Source organism: Cololabis saira, chromosome 6, assembly GCF_033807715.1.
Source record: "Cololabis saira isolate AMF1-May2022 chromosome 6, fColSai1.1, whole genome shotgun sequence".
Classification (NCBI taxonomy): Eukaryota; Metazoa; Chordata; class Actinopteri; order Beloniformes; family Belonidae; genus Cololabis; species Cololabis saira.
The window spans coordinates 3,530,129-3,558,038 of record NC_084592.1 but is presented as its reverse complement, the minus strand read 5'-3'; the positions used below and the strand labels follow the sequence as shown (position 1 = coordinate 3,558,038).

The 27,910-nt window shown below is 42.7% G+C and overlaps 1 protein-coding gene across 1 annotated transcript; it reads left to right on the top strand.

Annotated features, from left to right (window-relative positions):
* Nucleotides 1-27,904, top strand: arhgap15 (Rho GTPase activating protein 15). Its single transcript, XM_061724330.1, has 13 exons — nucleotides 1-138; nucleotides 8,304-8,478; nucleotides 8,553-8,615; nucleotides 9,372-9,512; nucleotides 10,926-11,015; nucleotides 13,011-13,109; nucleotides 13,233-13,368; nucleotides 14,572-14,706; nucleotides 15,797-15,895; nucleotides 19,762-19,839; nucleotides 25,436-25,570; nucleotides 25,761-25,866; nucleotides 27,388-27,904. The coding sequence occupies exons 1-13, from the start codon at nucleotides 125-127 to the stop codon at nucleotides 27,569-27,571; spliced, it is 1,455 nt and encodes a 484-aa protein (XP_061580314.1). The 5' UTR covers nucleotides 1-124; the 3' UTR covers nucleotides 27,572-27,904.
* The last annotated feature ends 6 nt before the right edge of the window (nucleotides 27,905-27,910 follow it).

Sequence of the window (27,910 nt, the reverse complement as noted above, 5' to 3'; positions counted from 1 at the left end):
TGGGGAGGTTGCAGCAGCAGTACTGTGAGAGACGGCTGGTTTGAAGAAACCACGTGATGAATCTTACTTCCTCTAACTGTCAGGCCGTGACTGCGTAGATTCGTCAGGGATCTGACACACAGAGATGGCGGGTATGAGGTAGGAACATATCAAAAGTACTCTCGATTTTGGACTTTTTTTGGTTTCATTGGGTGTTGAAAAGATTCAGCAGCGTTCATGTCTGCAGGATTCCGCATCACCACCAGATCAAACGTGTTTTTATCCTTCCGCGCTCAGATAGTCTGTTTGTGATGGATGAAACAAACACACTTCATGCTTTTGTAAAAACTCTTAAAGAACGTATTGTGTGTTTAGTTTTTCTTTTAACTGTGTTGCAGCTGGAAGTTGAGAAACGAGTTGCCCAGTGGGCCCCTGTGCTCATGTGAAGGGTGTATGAAGACATCATGCGTTGCTGAAGCTCTGGCTTCCGTTGTCTGGAGGGTTTCAGTGTTTTACGCTGCATGAAAACGCAGTAATCATGATGGTGGTTAATTTTGTTATTTCAGTCAGCCTGTGTAATTTTATCGTTCCAAAAAAGGTATAGACCCCTCTTCATGTCAGAGATGCTGCGTTCACCGCCTGCTTCCTGCTTGCTTAAGCCTCAACATTTGAATAATTCGATCATTTTTCCAGTGGTGCTAAAAGAATATTAACAGTTCTTAGCAGAAGTGACGTTGGGGTTCTTTGTGAAGAACGCAAACAGGTTTCATCAAGCTGAAGGTTTTTTAAAACTTTTGGCTGAGATCAACTTCAGAGGAGTTGGTACTGACTTGGTGATTTTTAAAAGATTTTTTTTTCTTTTTTGAGACCATATGTCTGCATTTTTTATTTGTTTTACTTGAGGAACAGAGTGACGCATGCAAACTCCAGTCGAAAGCAAGCCAAATGTTCTTACAGCTTCTGCAGCCTTATGTGTTTATCAGTACACACACAAGTGTGCATGCAGAAACACACCTGCACACACACTATCAAGGATCTCTCCCTCTAGAATGGTGCTGCTCTAGTGGCAGCCTTCTGCAGGTGCTCTATCAAATTGTGTCTTTCTTTTCTACCTTTTAGGATCTTTTACCATTTAAACTATACTTTTTTTACACATTTTTTCTTGTTGGTTTGGAGGCTGGTCTGCCTGGAAGATTGCTGCTGGTAATTCCTCATTTGTTGTGATAAGTATCCATGACAATGGAAAGCGGTTTGCACGTGGAAGCAACAGATTGAGCCATCCGGAGACCAGCTAATGACCAGAAAAAGGACTTCAAATGCAGGAGTTAAAGAGAGGTCAAGGATGGAGAGCAGGGAAACAAACAAAGAGCAACAAAGAAGAGTAATACCTCCTCTTTATTGCTCTTCATTTGTTTCCCTGCTCTTCATTCTGGATTTCTCACATTTTGCTCCTTAATCACCGTAGGGAGGATGGATAAGGTTGTAGCACTGATGGGTGACAGAAGGAGCCGTATGTTTTTGGAGCCATGGCTTCAGGACTTGGTGGTTAGCACTGTTGCCTCACAGCAAGAAGGTCCCCGGTTCGACTTCCAGGCCCAGCGGGGTCTTTCTGTGTGGAGTTTGCATGTTCTCCCCGTGCTTGCGTGGGTTCCCTCCGCTTACTCCGGCTTCCTCCCACAGTCCAAAAACATGCATGCTAGGTTAATGGATGATTCTAAATTGCCCGTAGGTGTGAGTGAGTATGTCTGGTTGTTTGTATATGTGGCCCTGTGATGGACTGGTGACCTGTCTAGGGTGAACCCCGGCCTCTCACCTGAAAATTAGCTGGGATAAACTCCAGCAGACCCCCGTGACCCCACAAAGGATATAGCGGGTATAGAAAATGGATGGATGGATGGATGGATTGGCTTCAGGAACATATTCTGGACTCAAGCCTCGCTCAACATGGATTTTGGACGATACAGCTGGACAAAACACTTCAGACAGACCAACAGAATTGGGGTAGGAGTTCTACACCAACAACAAAATATGTAGTCATAGACGTGTGCTTGTGAAGGAGCACCTCTGCACCCCAGATTCTGAGATGGGGGCTCTAGCTGTGCCCAAACCCACTGCCTAGTCTCTATAGTCCACAACACTCCACTGTTGCCATTCAGGAGTGGTGTCTGAATATGTAGTGAAAATTGTAAATCCTTACACAGGACAATCAATATATCCAAGAACCCAAACAAGTACCTATAATCAAGTACAAGTACAAGTACCTATAATCATATTGTACTCAACTTTTGATTGTACTGAAGTTGAAGCTGAAGTTGGTGTTATTACAATGTAAATACTTATAACACTGATGTCATAAAATGAAATAGGAATCTAACAACTATATGAGAACACAATTACACATTGCTGTTTATTATGATGTGAAAACACCCAGCAGGGGGTGGAGACTTGACCGCAGTCTGAAGATTATAATTAATTAATTTAAAATGAAGTGGAAAAACTAGAATTTATTTCTGTTGTAAACATAACATTAACATAATTATTTCACTTACAAGTTGACAACAATTTTGCTTGTAAAGTAGCAGCACGTTTCAGTTCGCTGCAGCGTAGTTCATCTTCTGTTTTGAGTCAAACGGATTCGAATGATCATTAGAAAACAACCCGGGCTCCCAAGACATTGGGGTACTGTGTAAAGCTGAACCCCGGGAAATATCTGAGGAGCTGCTGCAGATGTTTACAGCAGGACATGTCATTTAAATGACTGTCGCGTTAATACAAATTGGGGGTTTAAGTATGAAAAACAAAAAAGAAAGCACACACGTACCGGAGACAAGGACCCAGGAGTGTATAGGGTCTGCATTGACGTCACTTCCCCACTGGAACACGCCCCCTTACTCTCACTGAGTGGCAAAACATCAGCAAAAATGTCTGCAACTAGTGGGGGAAACTGTGGAAAAGACGGGATAACAGCCGATTATGGGCTTAAATCAAAGCAGTTGGACTTGACAGTTACCCGTACAGTTAGCAAGAACCAGTGGTCCATGGACATTAATATTTGGTACAGTTACCAAGAACCAGTGGTCCATGGACATTAATATTTGGTACAGTTACCAAGAACCAGTGGTCCATGGACATTAATATTTGGTACAGTTACCAAGAACCAGTGGTCCATGGACATTAATATTTGGTACAGTTACCCCAAGAACCAGTGGTCCATGGACATTAATATTTGGTACAGTTACCAAGAACCAGTGGTCCATGGACATTAATATTTGGTACAGTTACCAAGAACCAGTGGTCCATGGACATTAATATTTGGTACAGTTACCCCAAGAACCAGTGGTCCATGGACATTAATATTTGGTACAGTTACCAAGAACCAGTGGTCCATTGACATTAATATTTGGTACAGTTACCAAGAACCAGTGGTCCATGGACATTAATATTTGGTACAGTTACCAAGAACCAGTGGTCCATGGACATTAATATTTGGTACAGTTACCTAGAACCAGTGGTCCATGGACATTAATATTTGGTACAGTTACCAAGAACCAGTGGTCCATGGACATTAATATTTGGCCACCAATCCAGTTTCCTGATATTTCTATGTACTTAATTTCTACGCGGGGGAAATACCCGAAGCAAAGCTTGAAGGCTTACAAAAGTCTTGACGCTTGGTCCGACTTCAAGGCAGGATTTGTTGTAGAAATTAAAGTGATGAGGACACCGAACTTTATGATTTGACCGTTTAACGTTAGCTACCCAAAAATCCAACATTACCTGATACAAAATGGGAACCACAAATCCACGTTCTGACACTCAGGGCGTAACCCGCTGTGAAGTCGCATCTGTGACATCACGCACATTCCCTCTAAAACAAAGGGCCACATACAGGAGACCAGGAAATAGAAGTACAAGATTATAACTCCCATGGTTCAACAGCTTTTAGGCATTTATGTCCTGATTCATAAACCCCTGAATTAAAGAATGGGGTACTAACTTTTGGTCATGACTTCCATGGGCTCAGGAGACACGGTTGGGAACAATCATGGGAGGTAACAAGTGGAATGCAAGGAGGGAAGGTCAAAACCTTTCAAAATAAAACAGACAGAAGGCATCAGGGAAAATGCAAAAACAAACTAGGAAATTTGAAAACGAGACAAAATCTATGACATGAACCCTTGCTGCCTTGTTGTCACAGTCTTTGATATTATTTCCTGGCTTTTTGTGGAGATCGATTTATTTTTGAGTTGAATTTTGGGACGTCACAGTGAACATATCATATTTATCTGATCTGTTTTGTTTATATTTTTATCTCCTCATAATTTGCTCCTTTTTTAATTGTTAAAGTGAGTCATTCGTTTAGGTGGGGGTTTTTTTTCCTGTAGCTGTAAGAAGGACGAATGTTGTGTAACCAAAATGAAGCAATCAAAGCTCCAAAAAGGGAAATTTAAGGCTGAAGAAACAGTATTCATAGCTCGCTGATTGAAAGCAAACTGATTGTTTACTTATAGATACACTTTAAACGTGATTACAGCATGAGTCCTGTTCCGAGACGTGTTCTCAGCAGAGACCAACAAGGAGCTGTACACAGCATGAGATTCATCCACAGGCCAGCACGCAGCTCCTGGAGCTCCGGCCTGCAAACATGCACAAAAGAGAAAAAAGAGCCTTTAATTGGGACGTACTACTCAGAGACACACAGCACTTCCTGCCATTGGGAGGCACTCGTTCATTCAGCACAGTTGACAACTGATTTCACTTTTAATATGGTTTTATTGAACCAGAAGTATTTAATTTAGATTCATATTTGCACTCTTGTTGCGCTCATTGATGGTGTGGTGACAATTTCCTTGATTTTAATATGTTCTAAATTTAAAATAAAGAATCATAGAGTTGAGGAAGTTTAACTAAATGCATTAGCCACAAACCACGGTGGTCTTACCGGCACTGCAAAAAACTCATTTCTAATAAAGAAGAACAAGGCAAGGCAAATTTATTCATAAAGCACATGGACTCAATGTGCTCAAATACATAAACAAACAAACAAACAAACAAACAAAATTACAAGTTTACAATAACAGAAAACAGACAAAAAAGTATAACAAGATAAAAAGAACAATAACAACCATAATTCCATTTTAACAAAAGTGCGATCACCCAGCCAACCATGTACAAGAAAAACTTATTTCAAGAAAATTCAATTTAAGACTTTTCTTTGCCAGTTTTAAGAATTCAAGTCCAAAAAAAGGTTCTTTTAATATGAACAAAGACATTTTTGCTTAAAAGAAGATAACTTCATGCTGATTTCTGGAGTTGCTGTTTTGCAGTCTGTGTTTGCCCATGTTGAATGGGATTGGTCTGTATTTTATGTGTGGCCCAGGTAGATTATTTACATGCATTTTACAAGTTTTAGTTTAGTTTAGTTTATTGTTTTGCACATTTTTAAAAAATATACAGGAAATATCAAATATAAATACTATAGGTGCAGGAAGAGGCAAAAAAACCCAATGGGCTTATTTGAAGCCTCCGCCGAAGTTATTAAAATTTCATGTGTTATAAAGAACACAAGATTAAAGCAGCACAATGTAACTTTCAGCTTTTGTTGAGTTTGGCGGCTCCTTTGGACAAAAGCGGTAGTGCTTTACCAGAAAGAACACTACCATGAGCACCAGCGCGTATTGCCGGAAAACTCCTGTCCCCGTCACGTGCATTTGTTTTGATAGTGAATGAAGACGGGACGGACTTTCAAAACTACTTTTCTGTTTCACCAAGTGAACAGACGGAACGCAAAAAAAAAGATGTTAAACTGCTGGAAAGGAACTGGAATTTACCGGGATACCTTAAACAAGGAAGCCAGGGAGCGGTATATGGAGAAAATAATGATTATTAACGGTTTGGGTTCATATGAAATCCCTATCAAAGAGTGGAGCTCCGATGAGGATTTACTGCCGCAGTTCTGCACAACCACCGTCTCCGGCTACCTTGTTTAGGAGTATTTGGCAGCTGCTTTGGTAAATGTTTGACTCGCCATGTGTTTCAATAAATTTGTATAATAGTACAACATACAGTACATGTTTTGTATTACTCTTACTTCTCTTTTCTTTTTTTTGACTGCTATATTATGTTGAAGAGGCTCCGAGGCGTGAGCAATATTTTTGTTTTCCTTGTGAGATTATTTTTTTCCTCTGCAGCTACAAATAAGAGTTAATATTTTTTCCTCAACAAATTAGTTTTATCTGCAGATTGGGGTTAATCGCACTGCAGAGAGCTGGCCAGCAACTGCGTTTAGCTGGAGAAGTGGGGAATAAAACCCGTGTTTTGATCCGACCCGGTCTGTGTGAGTGTTTGTGGTTTACTGTGGAAGGTTATGTTTGGTCGTTACAGCCGCGATCCAAGCAAGCCGACGACTCTTTGTTATCTCAGATACTTGGTCTCCGTGGTTCTGCCTCCAGGCAGGAAACTGGTGAAAAGTTAAACCATTAGCGATCTTTTCCCCACGTCTGTTGTGTGGAGCTGCCACAACACAGCAACGGGTTACCAGCTTCTGCGGAGCTCTGCGCTCCACGCCCCGCCCAGCTTTGGTCTGGACTACGAATCGGGAAGGAGGGGGAAGTGACGTATGCCGTAAAGCAGTCAAAGCCGTAAAAATGTGTAGTTTTTTAGTGTGGCAGGGTTCCTACCATGCTCCTCAAAGTTACATAGTGCCAGTGAAGGAGATACAGACCCCTCAGACCATGACAGAGGTTCATTAAACCTGTTGGAAGTTGATGTACCATCACAATGATGATGATGAAATATTAGATTAAGGTGGAAAAGTTACATAGTGCTGCTTTAACATACAAAAAGTATAACTACACAAAAGTGATGGCAAACTAATAATGCAATATTTAAATAATAAAGAATCAAGACAAAAAAATAAGCGTGTGTGAGTGTGCATGGGATATTGTTTTTACAACTTATATTACTTATATTGACTCCTGAGCAAATAAGACGGTACATGTCACTATGAGTGAAACACAAAAAAAAAATAAAACAAAAAGAACATGGATACATGTACAACAATACATTGGGAAAACAGTTACAAAACAGCAGTCAAGTGGTCCTTCAAACTTCTTTTGTTACATTTCAAAGAGGAAGAGCTCTTTGCCCCATTCTTAGCCCATCCATCCATCCATCGTCCCTCGCTTTAACCGTTCCCGGGTCGCGGGGGCAGCAGCCTCATCAGAGATGCCCAGACTTCCTTCACCCCAGACTCTTCCTCCAGCTCCTCCGGGGGGAGTCCGAGGCGTTCCCAGGCCAGCCGAGAGACATAGTCTCTCCAGCGTGTCCTGGGTCTTCCCCGGGGTCTCCTCCTGATGGGACATGCCTGGAACACCTCCCTAGGGAGGCGTCCAGGAGGATCCGGTACAGATGCCCAAGCCACTTCAGCAGACTCCTCTCAATGTGAAGGAGCAGCGGCTCGACTCTGAAACTCATCTCGGCCGCTTGTATCCGTGATCTTGTCCTTTCGGTCACTACCCAAAGTTCATGACCATAGGTGAGGGTAGGTGCGTAGATTGACCGGTAAATCGAGAGCTTCGCCTTTCGACTCAGCTCCCTCTTCACCACGATGGTCCGGTACATCGTCCGCATAACTACGGACGCTGCACCGATCCGTCAATCTCCCGCTCCATCGTTCCCTCACTCGTGAACAAGATCCCGAGATACTTGAACTCCTCCACCTGAGGCAGGACTTCTCCACCCACCCGGAGAAGGCACGCCACCCTTTCCCGGTGGAGAACCATGGCCTCAGTCTTGGAGGTGCTGATTCTCATCCCTGCCGCGTCGCACTCGGCCGCAAACCGCCCCAGCACATGCTGAAGGTCCTGGCCAGATGAAGCCAACAGGACAACATCATCTGCAAAAAGCAGTCACTGGTCCTCTTCAAAATTATGAACAGGACCGGTGACAAAGGGCAGCCCTGCCGGAGTCCAACATGCACCGGGAACAACTCTGACTTACTGCCGGCAATGCGAACCAGACTCCTGATCCAATCATATAGAGACCGGACAGCCCTTAACAGAGGGCCCCGGACTCCATACTCACTCAGCACCCCACACAGAATGGCACAAGGGACACGGTCAAATGCCTTCTCCAGATCCACAAAGCACATGTAGACTGGTTGGGCAAATTCCCATGAACCCTCGAGCACCCTGTGGAGGGTATAGAGCTGGTCCAGTGTTCCACGACCGGGACGAAAACCGCATTGTTCCTCCTGAATCCGAGGTTCAACTATTCTTAGCCCATTTAACCTGAGTTCATCTTTTTTGTTTCTTGATCAACAGAAGTACAAACCTCCAGAGCGAGGTGAAGCAGCTGCCTCTGATTCAGCTTCCCAGCTGCAGCGCAGGGATGCAAGGAGCGGTGCAGATGCGTGTGAAGAACCCTCAGACCTCGGCAGACCGCCTCAGTCAGTCCAAATCCATGGTGCTGCAGGATTCGGACCTCCCGCCCAGGCCTGTAGGTAGACCTGTAGGTCAAACCAGCATCCTAAACTGCCACAGAGCAGGTTTCACTCACATTCTCTCCTTCAGCTCTCCCGACATCGCAGGAATCAGTCCCAGCACATGTCAGGAGCAGCAGGAATTGAGCCACTGGTGAGTGAAACAACCTTTGGGATCCATTTTTAAGAAACCTAATCTGTTATTTTATTGTTTAAGTGGTGACGTCAAAAATGTTTTACTTAAAATCTAAAATATTTGCAGTCTTTGTTAATCATTCTCAGGAATCTGAAGACCTGAAATGTCTGTTTGGTCGTTTGGATATTTCTGCTTAGGGTGCTTTCACTCCTGTCCCGTTTGGAGCTGTTGTTCCGAAACAGGGAGCGTTTCCCCCTAAAGATCAGTTGGTTTGGAACATGTGAACACAGCAATCGCGCCCGGATGCGGGACAAAACAAGCGAGCTGAGATCTCCTAGGAGAGGTGGTCTCGGCTCGCTTCCATTCCAGACCTGGAGCGGTTCATTTGCAGTGAGAACAGAATCCACACAGAAACCGACACAACTCCATTCATAACTGTGGTTCGATGCTCCATAGTTGTTGTTTTTCCCGGGGTACGGAAGAGGAAACTCCTTCCGCGTTCATTTCTGACCAATGAGAGAACAGTAGGTTCATGGCATTTGTTAACAGCTTTGAACCGCTACAGACGGTTGCCTTGTGAACACAAACGCCACAAACGAAACAACTGTATCAATATAGTCCCTGAATCGGAACAAAACAAACGGGCCACAGGTCTGAAAGCACCTCAGAAACAGTGGCAACCATGTTTGTTCAGCTCTAGTTCACGGTGGCTGGGTGGATATTTCTGAGGACAGACCAACGTAGCCAGTAGCAGCTTTCTGGATCTGTTTGCAGGTGGAGCTAAAAGGAGAACATCTCAATGTGGCCAAAATCTCAGAAGGCGGCAAGAAGCAGAGGAAGAACTGGTCTTCAGTGTGGACCGTGCTGACGACAGACCAACTGCTGCTCTACAAGGACAAACAAGAAACGGCTTTTGTATGAAAACAAATATTTTCCTTTCAGTTCTACAGTAAAACCAATTTCAACACAGAGTAAAATAATGTACAGATAGAAAAGTACAAACAGCCCATTGCATCATGGGAGCTCTCCGGGAGTTAAGGCCTACGGCAGCACTGCAGGACTGATACGGGGCATCTGAGCCAGCACTATATATACATTTATAAAAAAAGGACAGTTTGAAGCCTAATTGTAAATCCAGAGAGGGTGTCCTCGCCCCAAACCCTAACTGGGAGCTGGCTCCACAAGAGAGGGACCTGACAACTGAATGCTCTGATTCCTCTGTTCCTTTTGGAAACCATACGTAATCCTGCAGTCTGAGAGCCAAGTGCATGTTGGGGATAATATGTAAGGGATAATACCTGACGAGGTTCCATTAACATGAATATATGGATGACGCAGGGGTGTGAACCGCCCAACGGGAAGTGGAGGACGGTTTGCCTCTGCGAAGTCCATATACATGTATTTATGTTAATGTACACCTTGAAGGGCATTATCCCGCTTATACCACGGTCACTTACCAAAAACATAAATGTTAAATCAGTTATTCATGCTTTAATGTGTTTTCAGTGTAAATCATTAGTTTTATAACAAGCCACAGCTGAGCGGCTGAGCGGACTATTTAATCTCTCGTCAGCTGTTGGAACCTGGTAAGTTACAATTTTTTTTAACAAGCCATAACTCAGTTACCTTGGTAACACCTGAGGGTCTGACTAATACCTGGAACAATCACTACCGTCCCATAAGGTCCTTAATGGACACAGTGTTGATTCTCCAGTAACTAGGACGGACCAGAGATACAACTCAGCAATGGGAGATATTCTAGTCCGCTCAGCTCCGCTCGCCTATTCTCTTTTCTCTCCTCTTCTGCATCCCAGTCATCAAAATTGTTAAATTCACCAAATAAATTAATAGAAATTACAAAATCACTCATGTCACCGTCCTGCGGTAGCCGGCTCTTCTTCTCTGAATCTCCGTTGCCGTGGTTACCACCTGGCAGTTGATCCAGCGCATTGATATTAAAGTTATCAGGCAATTTGACCGAACTTGTTTTCTAGGTGTAGGCTATCACTTATAATGTACACCTGCCAGCCAATCAGAATCCAGTATTCACACAGACCGTGGTATGAGGAACTATAAAGTATGTAAGATATGGAGGAACGAAGCCTTTATAGGCTTTGTATGTGAGAAGATGAATTAAGAATGTTATGCTACATTCAAGATGAAGCCGATAAGTAACCGCAGCTGGGATCTGCTCCTCGTACAAACATAACCCTGGAGGAAAGGCAAAACTGTGATTTCTTTAACAAAAGACCGCTAAAAAAGACTGAGTATCTTTCTAGTCTAAGGACACGTGAAGTCTGAACTCATGACCACCTTGTGTGTGCTTAGAAACCAGGAGGGAAGACAGATGTGGTCCAGCTGTGCGGGGCAGTCATCGCATGGACGTCGGAGAAATCCAGCAGGAAAAATGTGTTCCAGGTAACAATGCTGTCAGTGTTTCCTCTGTGCATCACTTAAGACTGTACGCTCACACAACACTTTCAGTTTCTATTTCAATTTGATGTATATAGCGTCTATACAAAAGAAGTTAAATCTGCCTTCAAACCACTAGAAAATGGTTAAATCTGCATCATCAATACTTTCAACAATTCAATGATATTACATAGCGTCTATTACAACAGAGGTTGTCTCTAGGATCTTTCCAGGGACCAGAACATAAACCCCCGAGCAGTTATTACATAAACAATGGCAGGTAAAAACTCCCCTAGTGGGAGAAAAGCCTTAAGCCAAACAGTGGCAAGAAAAACTCCCCTTTAGGAGGAAGAAACCTGGACCAGGACCTGGATCATAAGGGGGGAGAAACCTGGACCAGGACCTGGATCATAAGGGGGGAAGAAACCTGGACCAGGACCTGGACCATAAGGGGGTAGAAACCTGGACCAGGACCTGGATCATAAGGGGGGAAGAAACCTGGACCAGGACCTGGATCATAAGGAGAAACCTGGACCAGGACCTGGATCATAAGGGGGTAGAAACCTGGACCAGGACCTGGATCATAAGGGGGTAGAAACCTGGACCAGGACCTGGATCATAAGGGGGTAGAAACCTGGACCAGGACCTGGATCATAAGGGGGTAGAAACCTGGACCAGGACCTGGATCATAAGGGGGGAAGAAACCTGGACCAGGACCTGGATCATAAGGGGGTAGAAACCTGGACCAGGACCTGGATCATAAGGGGGGTAGAAACCTGGACCAGGACCTGGATCATAAGGGGGGAAGAAACCTGGACCAGGACCTGGATCATAAGGGCGTAGAAACCTGGACCAGGACCTGGATCATAAGGGGGACCCTCCTGCTGAAGACCAGCTGGGCAGAGCAGGAAAAGAGAAAACAGACAGAGAGAAAGAGAAAACAGACAGAGAGAATGAAGAACAGAGAGGAGAGACACAGACACAATGGCTAACTGGTGCACTACAGGGATGACTATGTAAACAGATGTAGACAGCAGACACTGAGGTGGTGGTGGCGGGGCTGCAAGTCAGGAAGCCAGCAAGCATCTACCAGACATCCCCACAGACAGGTGGAAGCAGCAGTGGGATGATCAGAGGGGGGAGTGCAGGTCAACATGCAGCTCCTGAAGCTCTGGCCTGCAAACATACACAAAAGAGAAAAAAGGGGGCGGGGGGGGGGCAGACCAGCACAACAAACTACAAGAACAACTTCCTCATTAGTTTGAATGAGAAGGTGTGTCCAAACGTTTGGTCTGTACTGTATGTATATCATTTCAAATAGAAGTTGGTTCCATAGTAACGGTTCCTGGTAGCAGGAGACCGTCCTCCAAATCTACATTTAGATACTCTAGGAACTACGAGTAAACCTGCACTCCGAGAACGGAGAGCTCTGCCAGGAACATAAGGCACTATCACGTCTTGCAAATATCGCAGAGCTAAGCCGTTTTGGTCCCCCCCCTTTGATCATCTTTATGCGCAAGTAGTACAATTTTGAATTGGATTCTCAGTTTTATGGGGACCAATGGAGCGACGCTAACACTGGAGAGAAGTGGTCTCTCCTGCTGATTCCTGTCAGTACTCGCTGCTGCATTTTGGATCAGCTGGAGCCTATTCAGCAAATTACTTTGACATCCTGCTAATAACACATTACAGTAATCTAGTCTAGAAGATACAAACGCATGAATTGAGTTTCAAGTCAATGCTCAAGAGTGGTGGTTCTGACACGGCTTTGTCATACTAACATACGAATCAAATGTCTTCATTATACAAATAAGCTGCATACTTTGAAACTGTCCTTCCCACATGTTTCATTGGCTGGCATTAGATGTTTAGCCATAAGCAACGCTCTCTACTTGGAACATGGGACATGTGAGTGTACAGTGGGTCTGAGAGACCTCTGCTGCCAAATGACTGCCAGCTCTTCAGAGGGCCCTGCTTTCATCAGCAGTGTATCTGTTCCAGGTGACAACTAACACAGGAAATGAGTACCTCATCCAGGCGGACAATTACTCCACTGCCAGCAAATGGTATGATGCCATCAGAAAGACTGTTGATGCATCAGTAAGAAACCACACACAAAACGCAACATCAATAAACATCTGGTCTCTGTCAGAGACACAAGTTCAGCAACGGTGACTGATGTAAATGTTGTATGCGATTTGATTTGAACCTTTTTCTTTTCAGACCAGAGACAACAAAGGCTTTCCACTGCAGAGGTCCAACAGCTCAGAGCACCTCCCCCGACACAGCTCCTTACCTGGACATGGCGCCGCCTCCCCAAACACCAAACGACAAAACCCAGCTCACAGACGCTCCATCAGTAAGTCCTCACTAATGGCGCTTCTACACTCGTACCTACTCAGCCCGACTCGACTTGCCTTGCCCTCGTTTCTTTTTAACACCCAGATCAGAAGTAGGAGGTTGGAGTGAAGCTGCTGTGAAGTATTTGATTGTGGGATCTAAATGAAGAAGACAACAACACTAAAGATGTAGAACCTGGAGGAGATGATAGATGTGCTGCTGGGTCTGTGGCTTGTGTTCCATATCCAGTTAAAAAATGAGAATGAGAGAAGCTTCAAGCGGCAACGCTTTTTAATAGTTTTTAGTTTGTACTCGGCGCTGCTGAAAAGTCAGCTGGAGCCGTGAGCAGCTATGAAGTGACAGAGCTCCTGGTAGATCTGGTCGTTCCTTATCTCCGTCTAGATCCCTTTTTAATTCTCTCCTCAGCACCAGGTTTATGAACATCTGCACCTCAGAGTTGGACCATAAAACAGACTTCTGCTGTCGTTGCTGCTGGAATAAAATGAACAAGAATCCGTCAGAGTCTCTTTCTCTGATTTCCTCCTCCTGACTCAGACGTCTGACTCCAACCCCCTGACCAATCGGTGGCCTGTAGTGTGATGATGTCAGATACAGCCGACTCAGCAGCTTAGAACCTCAGCAGAATAGATACAGAAAAAGTATCTACTCGGCACGTTAGACCCCTAGTGGAGAAGAACCAAACCGAGGCAAGCCGGGCTGAGTAGGTACTGGTGGAAAAGCGCCATAAGTCAAGCAGATTTAAAATGGAAGTGAAACATTGTTTTAATGCTTTTTAATGCTTTTGATGTGGATATGGTTAAACCTGAGATGCATGTATTTTAGTTGGAAAATGATGTTGTATGTCGTATTTTCACCACAAAGAGCCATCTTTGAAGAAGCTCAAATGTGACATCACTGGCATGGTTGCTGGCGGTTTCACTCTGTTCTTCGTTGAGGAGGATGTTGATTGCTGTTTTTAATGCCAGTACAGATGAACGGGAACAGTGAACGTAGAGGGGAAAAAGGAGGGGGCTCTTTTTGTATTGCCTGAGGATGCTAAAATGAGTTTTATAAAAAATTAAGACCTGGAGTGAAGCTGAAGGCCACTTTACACAGACGCTGTTTGAGAAAACAGTTCACTAACTAAGCTGGTAACTGGTCTGATGTATCTACAGATGGGAGGAAACAACTGTGTTACATCATCTTTCATTTGTTTTAACAGATATGTTCAGCAGCTCCAAGCTAAAGCACAGCGCATCAGACAGTGCTGACAAGAACGGAGTGAAGAATAGGCTGAAGAAGTTCATGGTCAGACGTCCGTCCATGAAGACGCTCCAGGAGAAGGGCATCATCAAAGGTTCCCTACTTCCTAAACTGTTTATTATAAAGATTTTCAGTTTTTATCCGGATGCTGTACTGTTCCGCTCACTGGCAGCTTAGAGAGGTTTGAAAGAGCCAACACATAGTTAGAACTCAGGGGGCCTGGGCACTAGGCCGGGCAGACCTGCGAGACAGTTCAGGGGGACTCTCTCGGGGCCAAGCAGACGGTCTTTCACGGGACCGGACGTTCTCAGCACTGGGCAGTTTCTAAGGACGGGGCGGGCAGCCGTTCTCGGGACTGGGCAGACGGCCGTTCTCGGGACCTTGGCTTGGGCTGTGGCATGAGCAGAGTCCTGGGCAGGTGTCTAGGGGCGGCTTTGGGGGACACCAGGTCCTCGGCACTGGCTTCGGGGGACACCGGGTCACGGTATATGTATATTGTATTTTATATATATATATATATATATATATATATATATATATATATATATATATATATATATATATATATATATATATATATATATACACAGTACAGACCAAAAGTTTGGACAGACTGTGTCCGACCTTTTGGTCTGTACTGTATGTATATCATTTCAAATAGAAGTTGGTTCCATAGTAATGGTTCCTGGTAGCAAAAGACCGTCCTCCAAATCTACATTTAGATACTCTAGGAACTACAAGTAAACCTGCACTCTGAGAACGGAGAGCTCTGCCAGGAACATAAGGCACTATCAGGTGTTGCAAATAATGGGGAGCTAGGCCGTTTTGGGCTTTATACGCAAGTAATAACATTTTGAATTGGATTCTGAGTTTTACGGGTAGCCAATGGAGTGACGCTAACACTGGAGAGACGTGGTCTCTCCTGCTGATTCCTGTCAGTACTCGTGCTGCTGCATTTTGGATCAGCTGGAGGATATTCAGAGAATGACCTCGACATCCTGCTAATAACACATTACAGTAATCTAGTCTAGAAGATACAAACACATGAACTAGTTTTTCTGCATCACTCTGGGAGAGGATTTTCCTAATCTTTGTGAAACCTCATGACCATGAACAAACTGGAATCTGTCAGGTTGATGTGATTTAAATCAACCTAGATCTGTGTGTCTGGACTTCTGTCTCAGATCGAGTGTTTGGATGCCACCTACTGACTCTCTGCAAACGGGAGGGAACCACCATTCCAAAGTTTGTTCAGATGTGCCTGGATGCTGTTGAGAAACGAGGTATGATCTCTACAAACTGATCAATATGTTCTCGACGGGATAGAAGAAAACCGATTAAGTATGCATGGATAGAGACATCTGTAAAAGTCATTGCCTTTAATCATGTTTTTTTATGTGTGTGCAAAAACATAATGGAAAACATCTGATTTTAGTGGTTCTATATACAAGCTTAGATGACCCACAACATACAGAAGGAGGGCAGAGTAAATACATTTGCTGGAATGTCTACTCCTGGTAAGGTTGAGAACGCTCTTGGAATTTTTTCCACTTGTGAATAATCTTTCTTTCTATAGAACATTGAACTCCAAATAGTGTGGGACTGGTTTTATAACCCTTTTCAGACTGATGTATAGCAGCAATCGCTTCTTTAAGGGTATTGCTGATGTCTTTTCCTTTTGGCCCTGTGTTAAAACACAAGAACGCTCCAGGCCTCATGTACAGACCGTGCAGCACACAAAAAAAAAAACTTGTGCACTCTATTTTCTACGACGTAGTATTAGGGCCAAACTAAGACAAAAAAAAGGGAAATTACAAGAATAAAGTCATAATATTATGAGAATAAAGTCGTAATATTAAGAGAACTCTAACAGGAAGAGCGCATACGTCTTTTGTGGAAGAGATGCTGTCTGGTATAGTATAGTATAGTACAGTATAGTATAGTATAGTATAGTATAGTATAGTATAGTATAGTAAAGTATAGTATATATTTCCTCTTCCACAAAAGATGCTTCTTCCAAGTCTGTGTGGTTCCTTCTTCAAAATAGACGCAGTTGTTTGCACAATCGTTTTAAAGTCCTTATACTGATAATAATTCGATGCTGATGTGCCAAAAGATAAAGTATTTCCTTATTTGTGAAACCGATACCAAAATATAACTTCACAAGATGTTCAATATTCCTCAGTTTAACACAGGGAGAAGAAGCTCTTCCTGTTAGAGTTCTCATAAATTACGAATTTATTCTCGTAATATTACGACTTTACTCTCGTAATATTACGACTTTACTCTCGTAATATTACGACTTTATTCTTGTAATATTACAACTTTATTCTCAGAATATAATGACTTTATTCTCAGAATATTATGACTTTATTCTTGTAAATTTCATTTTTTTTTTGTCTTAGTTTGGCCCTAATACTCCATCGTAATTTTCCACACTCATGGTTGGATGTTGAAATATGAAGTTTGCGTGGGTTTGTGGGTATCGCGACCTGGTGTGAAAATGTACATACCACCACACGAATGCTGTCGGTTGACAGTACCCAACTATAAAATTCTGACACTTCCTTTTACACACCAACATATGTTCCTCTGGCACCTCCTTAAGTAAAGAGGGATTTGGAAAAAAAAAAATCTTGCGTTTGAAAATTACTGATTTACACACGAACGACGAAAGAACAGCGCACAAAACCTAATTTTACCACATATATTATGCATTAAAGTAATGAGCTCAACCTCTGTTTGTGTTGCGCGGAGATGCGGACACACATCAATGAGTGATCAGTTGTGAGGCGAACAGACGTCCATCACATGTTGACTCTCATTCTCCCTGAGAAGAGAAACGTGTCGGATGATTGTATTCATTAAGAAGTCACAAGAGATTAGATCTTACATTTATTTTATTTTTTATTTTATTTTATTCTTTATTTCATTCATTAAAAGAAAAACAAAACAGTTCAATATAATTACAACAAATCTCTTTCCTTGAATGAAAGGGAACAGAAAGAAGACTAAGCTTATTTTATCTGTCCCTTTTTCCTAAGAAATCAAATTTCAATTAAAGCTGCAAGCAGCGATGAACGGGCCCTCGCACTCACGGCCACAGCCCCCCATAAGCATATCAGAAATGACACCACCCACGACTTCCATATGTCAAACCATTCAAAAGTTATAGCAGAAAAAAGGGACAACCAATCAGAAGAAGGGGCGGGGCTAGTTCAGGCCAATGAAGGTCAAGGACTCCATACAGAATCTGATGACACCACCCACAACTCTCTATGTCAAACCATTCAAAGGTTATAGCAGAAAATCGGGACAACCAATAAGAAGAAGGGGCGGGGCTAATTAAGGCCAACGAAGCTTAAGAACTCATTACAGAGTCCCATGACACCACCCACGACTTCCTATGTCAAACCATTCAAAAGTTATAGCAGAAAAAAGGGACAACCAATCAGAAGAAGGGGCGGGGCTAATTCAGGCCAATGAAGGTCAAGGACTCCATACAGAATCTGATGACACCACCCACGACTCTCTATGTCAAACCATTCAAAAGTTATGACAGAGAAAAGTATTCTAGGGGGCGCTGTTGAGCTGTTAGGCCACGCCCATTAATGCAAACCATGAAATATCAAATTTATCGCCAGGCCTGGCTTGCATGCAAAATTTGGTGCCTTTTGGGGAACTATCAAATATGGACCAACCAGATGAAGGGGGGCTGTGCTTGTTGGCGTCTAGCGTCGCCACGGTAACACTTTTGAAAGATAAAAGTAATGCGTGTAGTCGCAGGATGGAGACGCACATTTTGATGTATAACACACTTGGGGACACATTACGGTTCAGGCTGAATTAACTGCCGAAGGAATGGCATAAATTTCGCCAAAATGACACGATTAATTCAAAATGGCCGACTTCCTGTTCGGTTTCGACCACTTAATGTAATAATAAAAAAAATCTAATTACAAATTACGCAATTTAAAAAAAAAAAAAACTTCCCAAATAAAAGTAATTTAAAAAAAACAAAACCAAAACTACAACAAATTTATAAAATAACACAAAATAGCTGTGGTCAAACACAGATAGTCATATTATTTTTGATTCAAAGAAAAAAAAAATATGGCAATTGTGCTAAAAAGAGAGAGAGAGAAAAAGAAAACCCACCTAACTTAACAATTATCATATTTCTTCATCAAACTGACAAATGACAATGTTTGACAATTATATGCATTTTCTAAAAAAAAATGACTGCATGAAGTTGCTCATAATTCTACAATCTTGGAAGCTTTGGCACATCTGGGAGACAGTGAAGAGTTTCGAGTGATCAGTTCGGTGATCTGCTGTTCCAGGAGGAAGACTGGATCATCATCTGATTTAGGTTACCAAGAAGATCCTTTTAGATCCCTCCAGCTCTAAGCTACCTGAACCTTTTAGTGGGGGCTGACCCTGCTGACAGGTCGGACCTTTTGTCATTTTAGATGTAATCTCTTGTGACTTCTTAATGAATACAATGATCCAACACGTTTCTCTTCTCAGTGAGAATGAGAGTTAACAACAACTGTCATTCCTGAGCAGCGCCACACCTGTGTCATGTCGAAGTGCCAAGAAACGCATCCCCCGGGTCCTTCAAAAATCTACGGAAGAGTATTAGGGCCATGGTGGAGAAAAAATATTTGACTAACTAACTAACTAACTAACTAACTAACTAACTAACTAACATCCTTGGAGTGGAACGTTAAGGGTAGGTTTCTGAAGTTATGAAACTGCATATGAGTGATATGTGTTTCAAATCAATATCGTAAAGCCAATTCTTGTATTCTGAACCTTGTTGTTACCAACCTAACATAATTCAAGTAGTCAACACTCAACATTTCGACTTTATTCATGAAATTTTGACTTTTTTCTCAACATTTCGACTTTTTTCTCGACATTTCAACTTTTTTCTTGAAGTGCATAATGAAAAAAAAATCTTCCTCCTCTAAAATATTATTTTTATTTTTCTCCTGCCTGGCCCTAATACTCAGCTCTTATATGACATTCATGTCTTTTTGTGCTCGTTTTTATTTTGTGCCCATTTGTGCTGAAAAATCAGCCATTAAAGTAATTTTTCCTGACTTTCCGTTCACCTCTGAATTAACGCCGGTGCTGTTTTCAGGTCTAGACGCTGATGGAATCTACAGGGTCAGTGGAAACCTGGCCACCATTCAGAAACTTCGCTTCATGGTTGATGAGGGTCAGTTACTACAAATCTTGCTTGAATGAGTTTGTATGGTGGATGTTGTCAGACAATATCTGACAAAATGTGATTATTGGATTAATTTAAGGGTAGTAAATATCTTTCCTGCCTTCAGCGAAGGCGGACACTTCTCTTCTCCTGTTCCCTCCCTGTCTGCCCTGCTGCTGCTCTCTGTCTGGTGCTGTCTTGTCAATCTATTTGGAGACGCTCTCTGCATACCTTCCAAATTACTTATTCCTTATAAAGTCCTTATTTCAAGAGACGCTACTAAAATGGCACCTGAAAGTGGTGTTGTGCAGCTAAGCTCGGTCTCCAGAGGCTACAGGGCAAACCACAGCTACTTGGGCGGCCTACTGGTACAGGTCACAGCTCTTTATTCTACATCAGAGGTCGGCAAGCCGAGGCTCTAGAGCCATACTCTTTAGCGCCGCCCTAGTGGCTCCCTGGAGCTTTTTCAATAATGTTTAACGTTTTTTTTCCTTTTTTTCTTCTTTTTTTTTCTTTATTTTTTCTTTTTTTCCTTTTTTCTTCTTTTTTTCCCTTCCTTTTTAATCTCGACATTTTGATTTTTTTTCTCGACGTTTCGACTTTTTCTCAAAATTTGACTTTTTTCTCGAGATTTCCACTTTTTTCTCAACATTTGACTTTTTTCTCGACATTTCCACTTTTTTCTCAACATTTCCACTTTTTTCTCGAGATTTCCGCTTTTTTCTCAACATTTCAACTTTTTTCTCAACATTTCAACTTTTTTCTCGAGATTGTACTACAACATTAATCTCAACATTTTGACTTTTTTCTCGACATTTCGACTTTTTTCTCGACATTTCGCTTTTCTCCATTTGTCTTCATTCCAAGGCTTATACAAGACTTCATTTTTTGCGGCTCTAGACATATTTGTTTTTTGTTCAATATGGCTCTTTCAACATTTTGGGTTGCAGACCCCTGATCTACTGTACATGAACCATGTTGAAGTCAAAACAGTGCTAAGTACTACATACTGTAGCAAAAGTGATGACAGCAAGCTATTGAATTCAATTCAATTCAATTTTATTTATATAGCGTCTAATACAACAGAGTTGTCTCTAGACGCTTTCCAGAGACCCATACCCAGATCATGACCCCCGAGCAGTTATTACATAAACAATGGCAGGTAAAAACTCCCCTAGTGGGAGAAAAACCTTAAGCCAAACAGTGGCAAGGAAAAACTCCCCTTTAGGAGGGAAGAAACCTTGAGCAGGACCAGGCTCGTAGGGGGGGACCCTCCTGCCGAGGGCCAGACTGGTGGGTCAGGGACGGCAACAGCACAGCAGGCAGGTGGAAGCAGCAACGGGATGACCAGGGGTGGGGACCGCAGGCCAGCACGCAGCTCCCGAAGCTCCGGCCCAATCATCAGGTCCCAGGTTGGGGTGCAGGGTCGGGGAAGGGTTGAAAAGGGGCAGGGCCAAGGAGAGGAGTCTTGACGGACAAACCTTCTCCCCCGCCTGCCCGGGCTGTTACCCTGCCCCCCTCACTCCCACACTGCAGGTTCCGGTGTCCGGCAAAGGATGCTGCAACATGGACAAAAGAGAGAAAAGGGAGGAGAAGGGGGGGCCAGCACAAGAAACTACAGGAGCGACTCTGACACACTAAAGTTTACACTACCTAGAGATTTACCAACACCAGCTAGAGGTTTACTAAACACTAACTATAGGCTTTACTAAACAGAAATGTTTTAAGTTTAGTTTTAAAGGTGGAGGTGGTGTCAGCCTCCTTAACCCAGATTGGAAGTTGGTTCCATAGTAGTGGTGCCTGATAGCAGAACGCCCGCCCTCCAAATCTACATTTGGATACTCTAGGAACTACGAGTAAACCTGCACTCTGAGAACGGAGAGCTCTGACAGGAACATAAGGCACTATCAGGTCTTGCAAATAATGCGGAGCTAAGCCGTTTTGGGCTTTATACGCAAGTAATAAAATTTTAAATTGGATTCTGAATTTTACGGGTAACCAATGGAGCGACGCTAACACTGGAGAGACGTGGTCTCTCCTGCTGATTCCTGTCAGCACTCGTGCTGCTGCATTCTGGATCAGCTGGAGCCTATTCAGCAAATTACTTGGACATCCTGCTAACAACACATTACAGTAATCTAGTCTAGAAGATACAAACGCATGAACTAGTTTTTCTGCATCACTCTGCGAGAGGATTTTCCTAATCTTTGCAATATTACAGAGATGGAAAAAGGCTATTTTACAGACCTGATTGACATATGGTTTAAACGACAAATCCTGATCGAAAATAACACCAAGGTTTCTCACAGTTGCACTGGAAGCCATCGCAACACCATCTAATCCCTTCCTAAAATGCTCTGGACCAAGAATGATAACCTCTGTTTTATCTGAATTTAGAAGCAAGAAATTTCTGGACATCCAGTCCTTGATGTCCCTAAGACATGCCTGAAGTTTAACTAACGGTTCTGTTTCATCCGGCTTCATAGACAAGTAGAGCTGCGTATCATCAGCATAACAATGAAAGTGTATGCCGTGATTCTGGATTATACTTCCCAATGGCTGCATGTATAAACTGAACAAGATTTGCCCTAGCACTGAACCCTGCGGAACACCATAGCAGACCCTTGACTGTTCTGAAGAAACCTCATGTACATGAACAAACTGGAACCTGTCAGATAGATATGATTTAAACCAACATAGAGCTGTCCCTTTAATCCCAACAACGTGCTCTAACCTGTGCAGCAAAATGCCATGATCTATAGTGTCAAAAGCAGCACTGAGGTCCAGTAGAACCAGTATGGAAACTAATCCCTTATCTGAGGCCATAAGGAGGTCATTCGTGACTCGAACCAGTGCTGTCTCTGTGCTATGATGCATTCTGAACCCTGACTGAAAGACTTCAAACAGATCATTTCTATACAAATAGTCACATAACTGGCTTGAAACTGCCTTTTCCAGAATTTTAGATACAAATGGAAGGTTAGAAATTGGTCTATAATTAGCTAAGGTGTCTGGGTCAAGAGAAGGTTTTTTAAGTAAAGGTTTAATTACTGCGACTTTGAAAACCTGTGGTACATATCCTAAACTTAGGGATAGGTTAATTTGGTCCAGTATTGTCGTACCAATAAGAGAAAAAATATGTTTGAATAGTCGAGTCGGGATGGGGTCTAACATACATGTGGTTGACTTAGCTCTATTAACGAGTGAAGTCAGCTCAGGGAGGTCTATAGGATCAAAACAGTCTAGAGTCAAGTCAGAGCCTAGGGAAGTCGCTAAAGCTGAAGAAACACCTACAACCGGCTGGTTGATTTCTTCTCTAATTCTCGTGATTTTACTGTTGAAGAAGCTCATAAAGTCCTCACTACTGAGAGCTGCAGGAATGCACGGCTCAACAGAGTTGTGACTCTTTGTCAGCCTGGCTACAGTGCTGAACAGAAAACGTGGGTTACTTTTGTTATCCTCTATCAACGTTGAATAATAAGCTGTTCTGGCTTTGCGAATGGCTTTTTTATATACTATTAGAATATCTTTCCATTCACGATAGGAGTCTACAGACTTACAAGAGTACCACTTCCTTTCCATTTTACGCACGTTTTGTTTCAACATGCGGATATCTGAATTATACCAGGGAGTTAAGCTCCTGTGGCTAGAAACCCTCCTTTTCAAAGGAGCAACTTCATCTAAAGCTGAATGCAACAAATCAGCAGTGTTACTAGCAAGGAAATCAACATCTGTAGAGGTAGAACCCAGGTCACTGGCCTCGACTACATCACTATTTCGCACTGTCGCGAGATAAGCAATGGCCTCCCTAAATTTAACAATAACTTCATCAGACAAACATCTGCTAAAATAATACCTCCTATTTTGCACTTCAACATCAACAATATTAAATTCAAACGTTATTAAGCAATGGTCGGATAAAAGGGAGTTTACAGGTGACACCAACAGACCATCAGTTTCAACACCGTAGGTGAGAACGAGATCGAGAGTATGATTAAAACAGTGCGTCGGTTTATTCACTTTTTGTGAGATACCCATTGATTCTAGAAGAGAATCGAAGGCTAATTTAAGATTATCGCTTTCAACATCCATATGAATGTTAAAATCACCCACTATGATGAATTTATCTGTGCTGATCAATAATCCAGAAAGGAAATCTGAAAATTCAGACAAAAACTCTAGATACGCACCAGCAGGGGGCCGGTACACTACCACTAACACAACTGGCTTCTCTGATTTCCAGCTCGGAAATTTCAGACCAAGCGTGAGGCTTTCAAATGTATTATAATTGCACTTAGGTTCAATTTTTGTTTGGAGACCGGAGTTATAAATTGCTGCGACTCCTCCGCCTCGGCCCGTATTTCTAGGAATATGATGATTAAAGTAGCCGGGCGGAGTTGATTCATTCAAACTAACATACTCTTCCTCCTGTAACCATGTTTCTGTTAAGCAGAAAATATCACTCCTGCTCTCTGTAATTATATCATTTACTAACAGAGACTTAGAGCTTAACGATCGTATATTTAGTAGTCCGCATCTAATTTTTCGGTCTGTAATTGGTACCAAATGTACATTGGTTTTAATTTTTACAAGGTTATTTTGGTTAACGCCTCCAAAACGCCGCACCTGGTGAACTTTTGGAGGGCGGGGAACTGCAACCACTTCTATTTTGCTAGGCACCTGGCCAGAGTCGCCAATATCATGTAATCCTACAGTTTTAGAGTCGCTAATTACATAATGCAATCCTACAGTTTAGTATTAGTATTGGCTATGACAATGCCAATCAAAAGACCACACCTTGAATTATGCCTACATGTGTTGCTTTATATCATTTCACTTGATGTGGTACAACAGATTTATCCCCAGAAAGCTTATGGAAGTGAAATCTAGCAAGTGATACCAAAAGGGTTTTTTGAACAGGCTGTACAATGTATTGCTGCTGCAAAGAAGGACATTCTGACCTTCCTGGGACCGTCTGTGTCCTTGTGTCCATAAGCTCATCCATTTTATCTGTCAGTGATGTCATGTTCTTCATGATGATCGAGGGAAGAGTTGGTTAAAACTTTTCTTCTTCTCTCTTTGTTTTGCTTTGTTTTGTCTCTTTGTCCACAACTTGTCTTCTTTGACTTATTGGGGATTTAGATTCTCAGGCTGGGTATTGGTTGGGCTTTGAAAGCTTGATGAGTAGCACAGCACCCAAAAAGGGATCAAATTCTTGGAAGAAATCAGTGTTTTCATGGAAAAACTCCTGGTGTTGGAGGATTCAATGATGCACAACATGACGTAAGAACCCATGTGGAGCTGCTGCAGGTCTAAAGGTGCAGCAACATTTGAGAAGATGGAAAATATCAAGATTGCTTGTCTGTGATCTGGGGATGTAAACTAGTGTACCCATTTTGGGAGAAAGTATTGGAACATGTGAGTAAATGGCTGGGTGTGGCGACACCTGTATCACCAAGACTGTGACTACGTTTACATGCAGTCAAAACTGGGGTTAAGGTCAATATTCCGGTTACTGAAACATTGGGAATAATCTGTTTACATGCGTGAGCCTAAATGACAGAACCTAAAGTCCTATTTGGTGATGTTTTGCCTGCCCCCCTAGAGGAGGAGCTGGACCTGGACCACAGCCAGTGGGAGGACATCCACGTCCTCACCGGAGCCCTCAAGCTGTTCTTCCGTGAGCTGCCCGAGCCGCTGTTCCCCTTCACGTCCTTCCACCCACTAGTGGAGGCTGTCAGTGAGTAAACCCAAATATCTCTGAAGGCCTCGGCCGTTTGGGGTTTCCCCTTTTTCTTAACAAGAACTGTGAACGCCCACAGGTTTAATGTTGTGATTATTCAAATAAGACGTTACCAGCAGGAAACAGCAGCTGTGTGCATGTTTATGTCCCAGTACTCCCCTTAATCAAACGCTGTTGTCTTCTACAGAGATAAAGGAGTCCAAAGTGAAACTTCAGACAGTGAAAAAGCTTATCCAGCAGCTGCCCCCGCCCAACCGTGACACCATGAAGCTGCTGTTCAGCCACCTGCACAGGTACAGAGCACCGCTCCAGACTCCTGTTCAGATGTATCCACTTTAGTCATCCATCTTACATAAAACAATATCTGATTCCATATACATCCTCATATTCTCTTAGAAACACTCAGCAACCATTCGTTTTCGTTCCTTTGATGTTTAAAGAAATTGGCAGTCGTACTTTTAAGTTCAAAGCCCCATCAGATTGGAACAACCTACCCATCAATATAAGAAAACTTAATTCATTACATCTCTTTAAAAAATCACTATTTTCCAACCTCAATAAACCATGTAGTTGCCTCTAGTGGTATTGCCTTCTCATTTAATTTTTATTTATTTATTTTATATATAATGTATCTATTTCTTCATATATTGTATAATAATGATGATGACAATGACTATTTTTAGGGCCCGAGCACTGACAGTGCAAAGGCTCTATTGTATCTGTAGGAAATGTTCTCGTTTTTCTTCAGATGAAATGAGGGCCTTTTTTCCCCCTAAACGTGCCCAAAAGTCACCAAATTTTGCACCAAGCCAGACCTGGTGAAAAATGTGATATTTAATGGTTTGTATTAATGGGCGTGGCCTAATGGCTCAACAGCGCCCCCTAGAAAACTTCGTGCCTCAAGCCCCACGATACGGTTTGACGTACATGCATGAAAATCGGTACACACCTGTATCATGTCGCAACTTAAAGAAAAGTCTCTTGGCGCCATGGCTGAAACCGAACAGGAAGTCGGCCATTTTGAATTAATCGTGTCATTTTGGCGCAATTTATGCCATTCCTTCGGCAGTTAATGCGGCCCGAACCGTAACGTGCACCCAGGTGTGTTATACATCAAAATGTGCGTCTCCATCCTGCGACGATGAGCATTACTTTTCTCAGTCAAAAGCGTTACCGTGGCGACGATAGACACCAAAAAGCGCACCCACCCTTCATCTGATTGGTCCATATTTGATAGTTCCTACTTTCTGCAATAACTTTTGAATGGTTTAATATAAAGAGTCGTGGGTGGTGTCATCCGCTAAATGTCCAGGCCTGAAGAATCTACATCAAATGTACACTGTGTTATACCTGAAAAAGGGTGAGAAATAATCACGAGAGTGATGCCTTTCCCAAACGAGAGCATTTACTCAAGTGAGGAAGTACCGCGATTTCTCCTAGGTATGTGGGCAGAGACACAAGCAATCCATCCCAGAACCGTTCAGATTAAGACTAATTTAGCGTCACAGGTAAAGACTGAAATAAAATACTTTTTAGCTTTTTAACATGTTTTTGCTGTTTTTAAACTGTTTTAACACCTTATGACCTCTTTCTTATGACTGATCTTTTTAATCACATCAGCATTTCTGTGTTTTTTTTAATCTTTTTAACCATTTTTATGATATTACAGACCATGAACTGATTGTCATTATAAACCTGTTAATAAATCATTTGTATTATACTTTTGACTTGACTTTTGACACACTGTTTGTAACTTGTAGCAGATGAGAATATAACACTTTTAACTTGTCACCTCTGCTCACCTTGCCGTGTAGAGTCCTGGCCTTCTCCAAGAAGAACCTGATGTCCACTCAGGGCATGGGCATCGTGTTCGGCCCCACCCTGATGTGGCCGGAGCTGGACACGGGGAACATGGCGTTCAACATGGTGTACCAGAACCAGATTGTGGAGTTTATCCTCATCGAGAGCCGGGAGATCTTCAACATCAGCGGGAAGTAAAACCCAGCGGCTTTCCCACATTTTCTGGCCTGGTTTCCGCCTTAATAATGTCACCTTTTTTCAGGGATTCACAAGACTTTCTCACCTGGGCTCCGCTTTAAAAACCTCCACCTTTTAGTCAGGAGTTTACAAAAGTTTGTGTCCAGGTCACCGCTTTAAAAGCCACCATGTTTATTCAGGATGTTGAAGTCTTACTGACCAGGTCACTTAAATGTCACCTTTCCTCACCAGTTTAGACTTTCTGACAAGAACGACTTGGAAGTCAACTCCTTTATTCAGGTGTTTGACATAAGCTGGGTTTTTCTGCGCTGACGTGTATAAATAAAAGTTTTATGTGAC

What these genes read in the sequence shown, in the direction of transcription:
- arhgap15 (XM_061724330.1), top strand. An exon ending in ACAAACAAGAAACGGCTTTT is followed by an intron (nt 9,513 to 10,925) that starts GTATGAAAACAA and finishes GTGTGTGCTTAG; the next exon opens with AAACCAGGAGGGAAGACAGA. An exon ending in GAAAGACTGTTGATGCATCA is followed by an intron (nt 13,110 to 13,232) that starts GTAAGAAACCAC and finishes TTTTCTTTTCAG; the next exon opens with ACCAGAGACAACAAAGGCTT.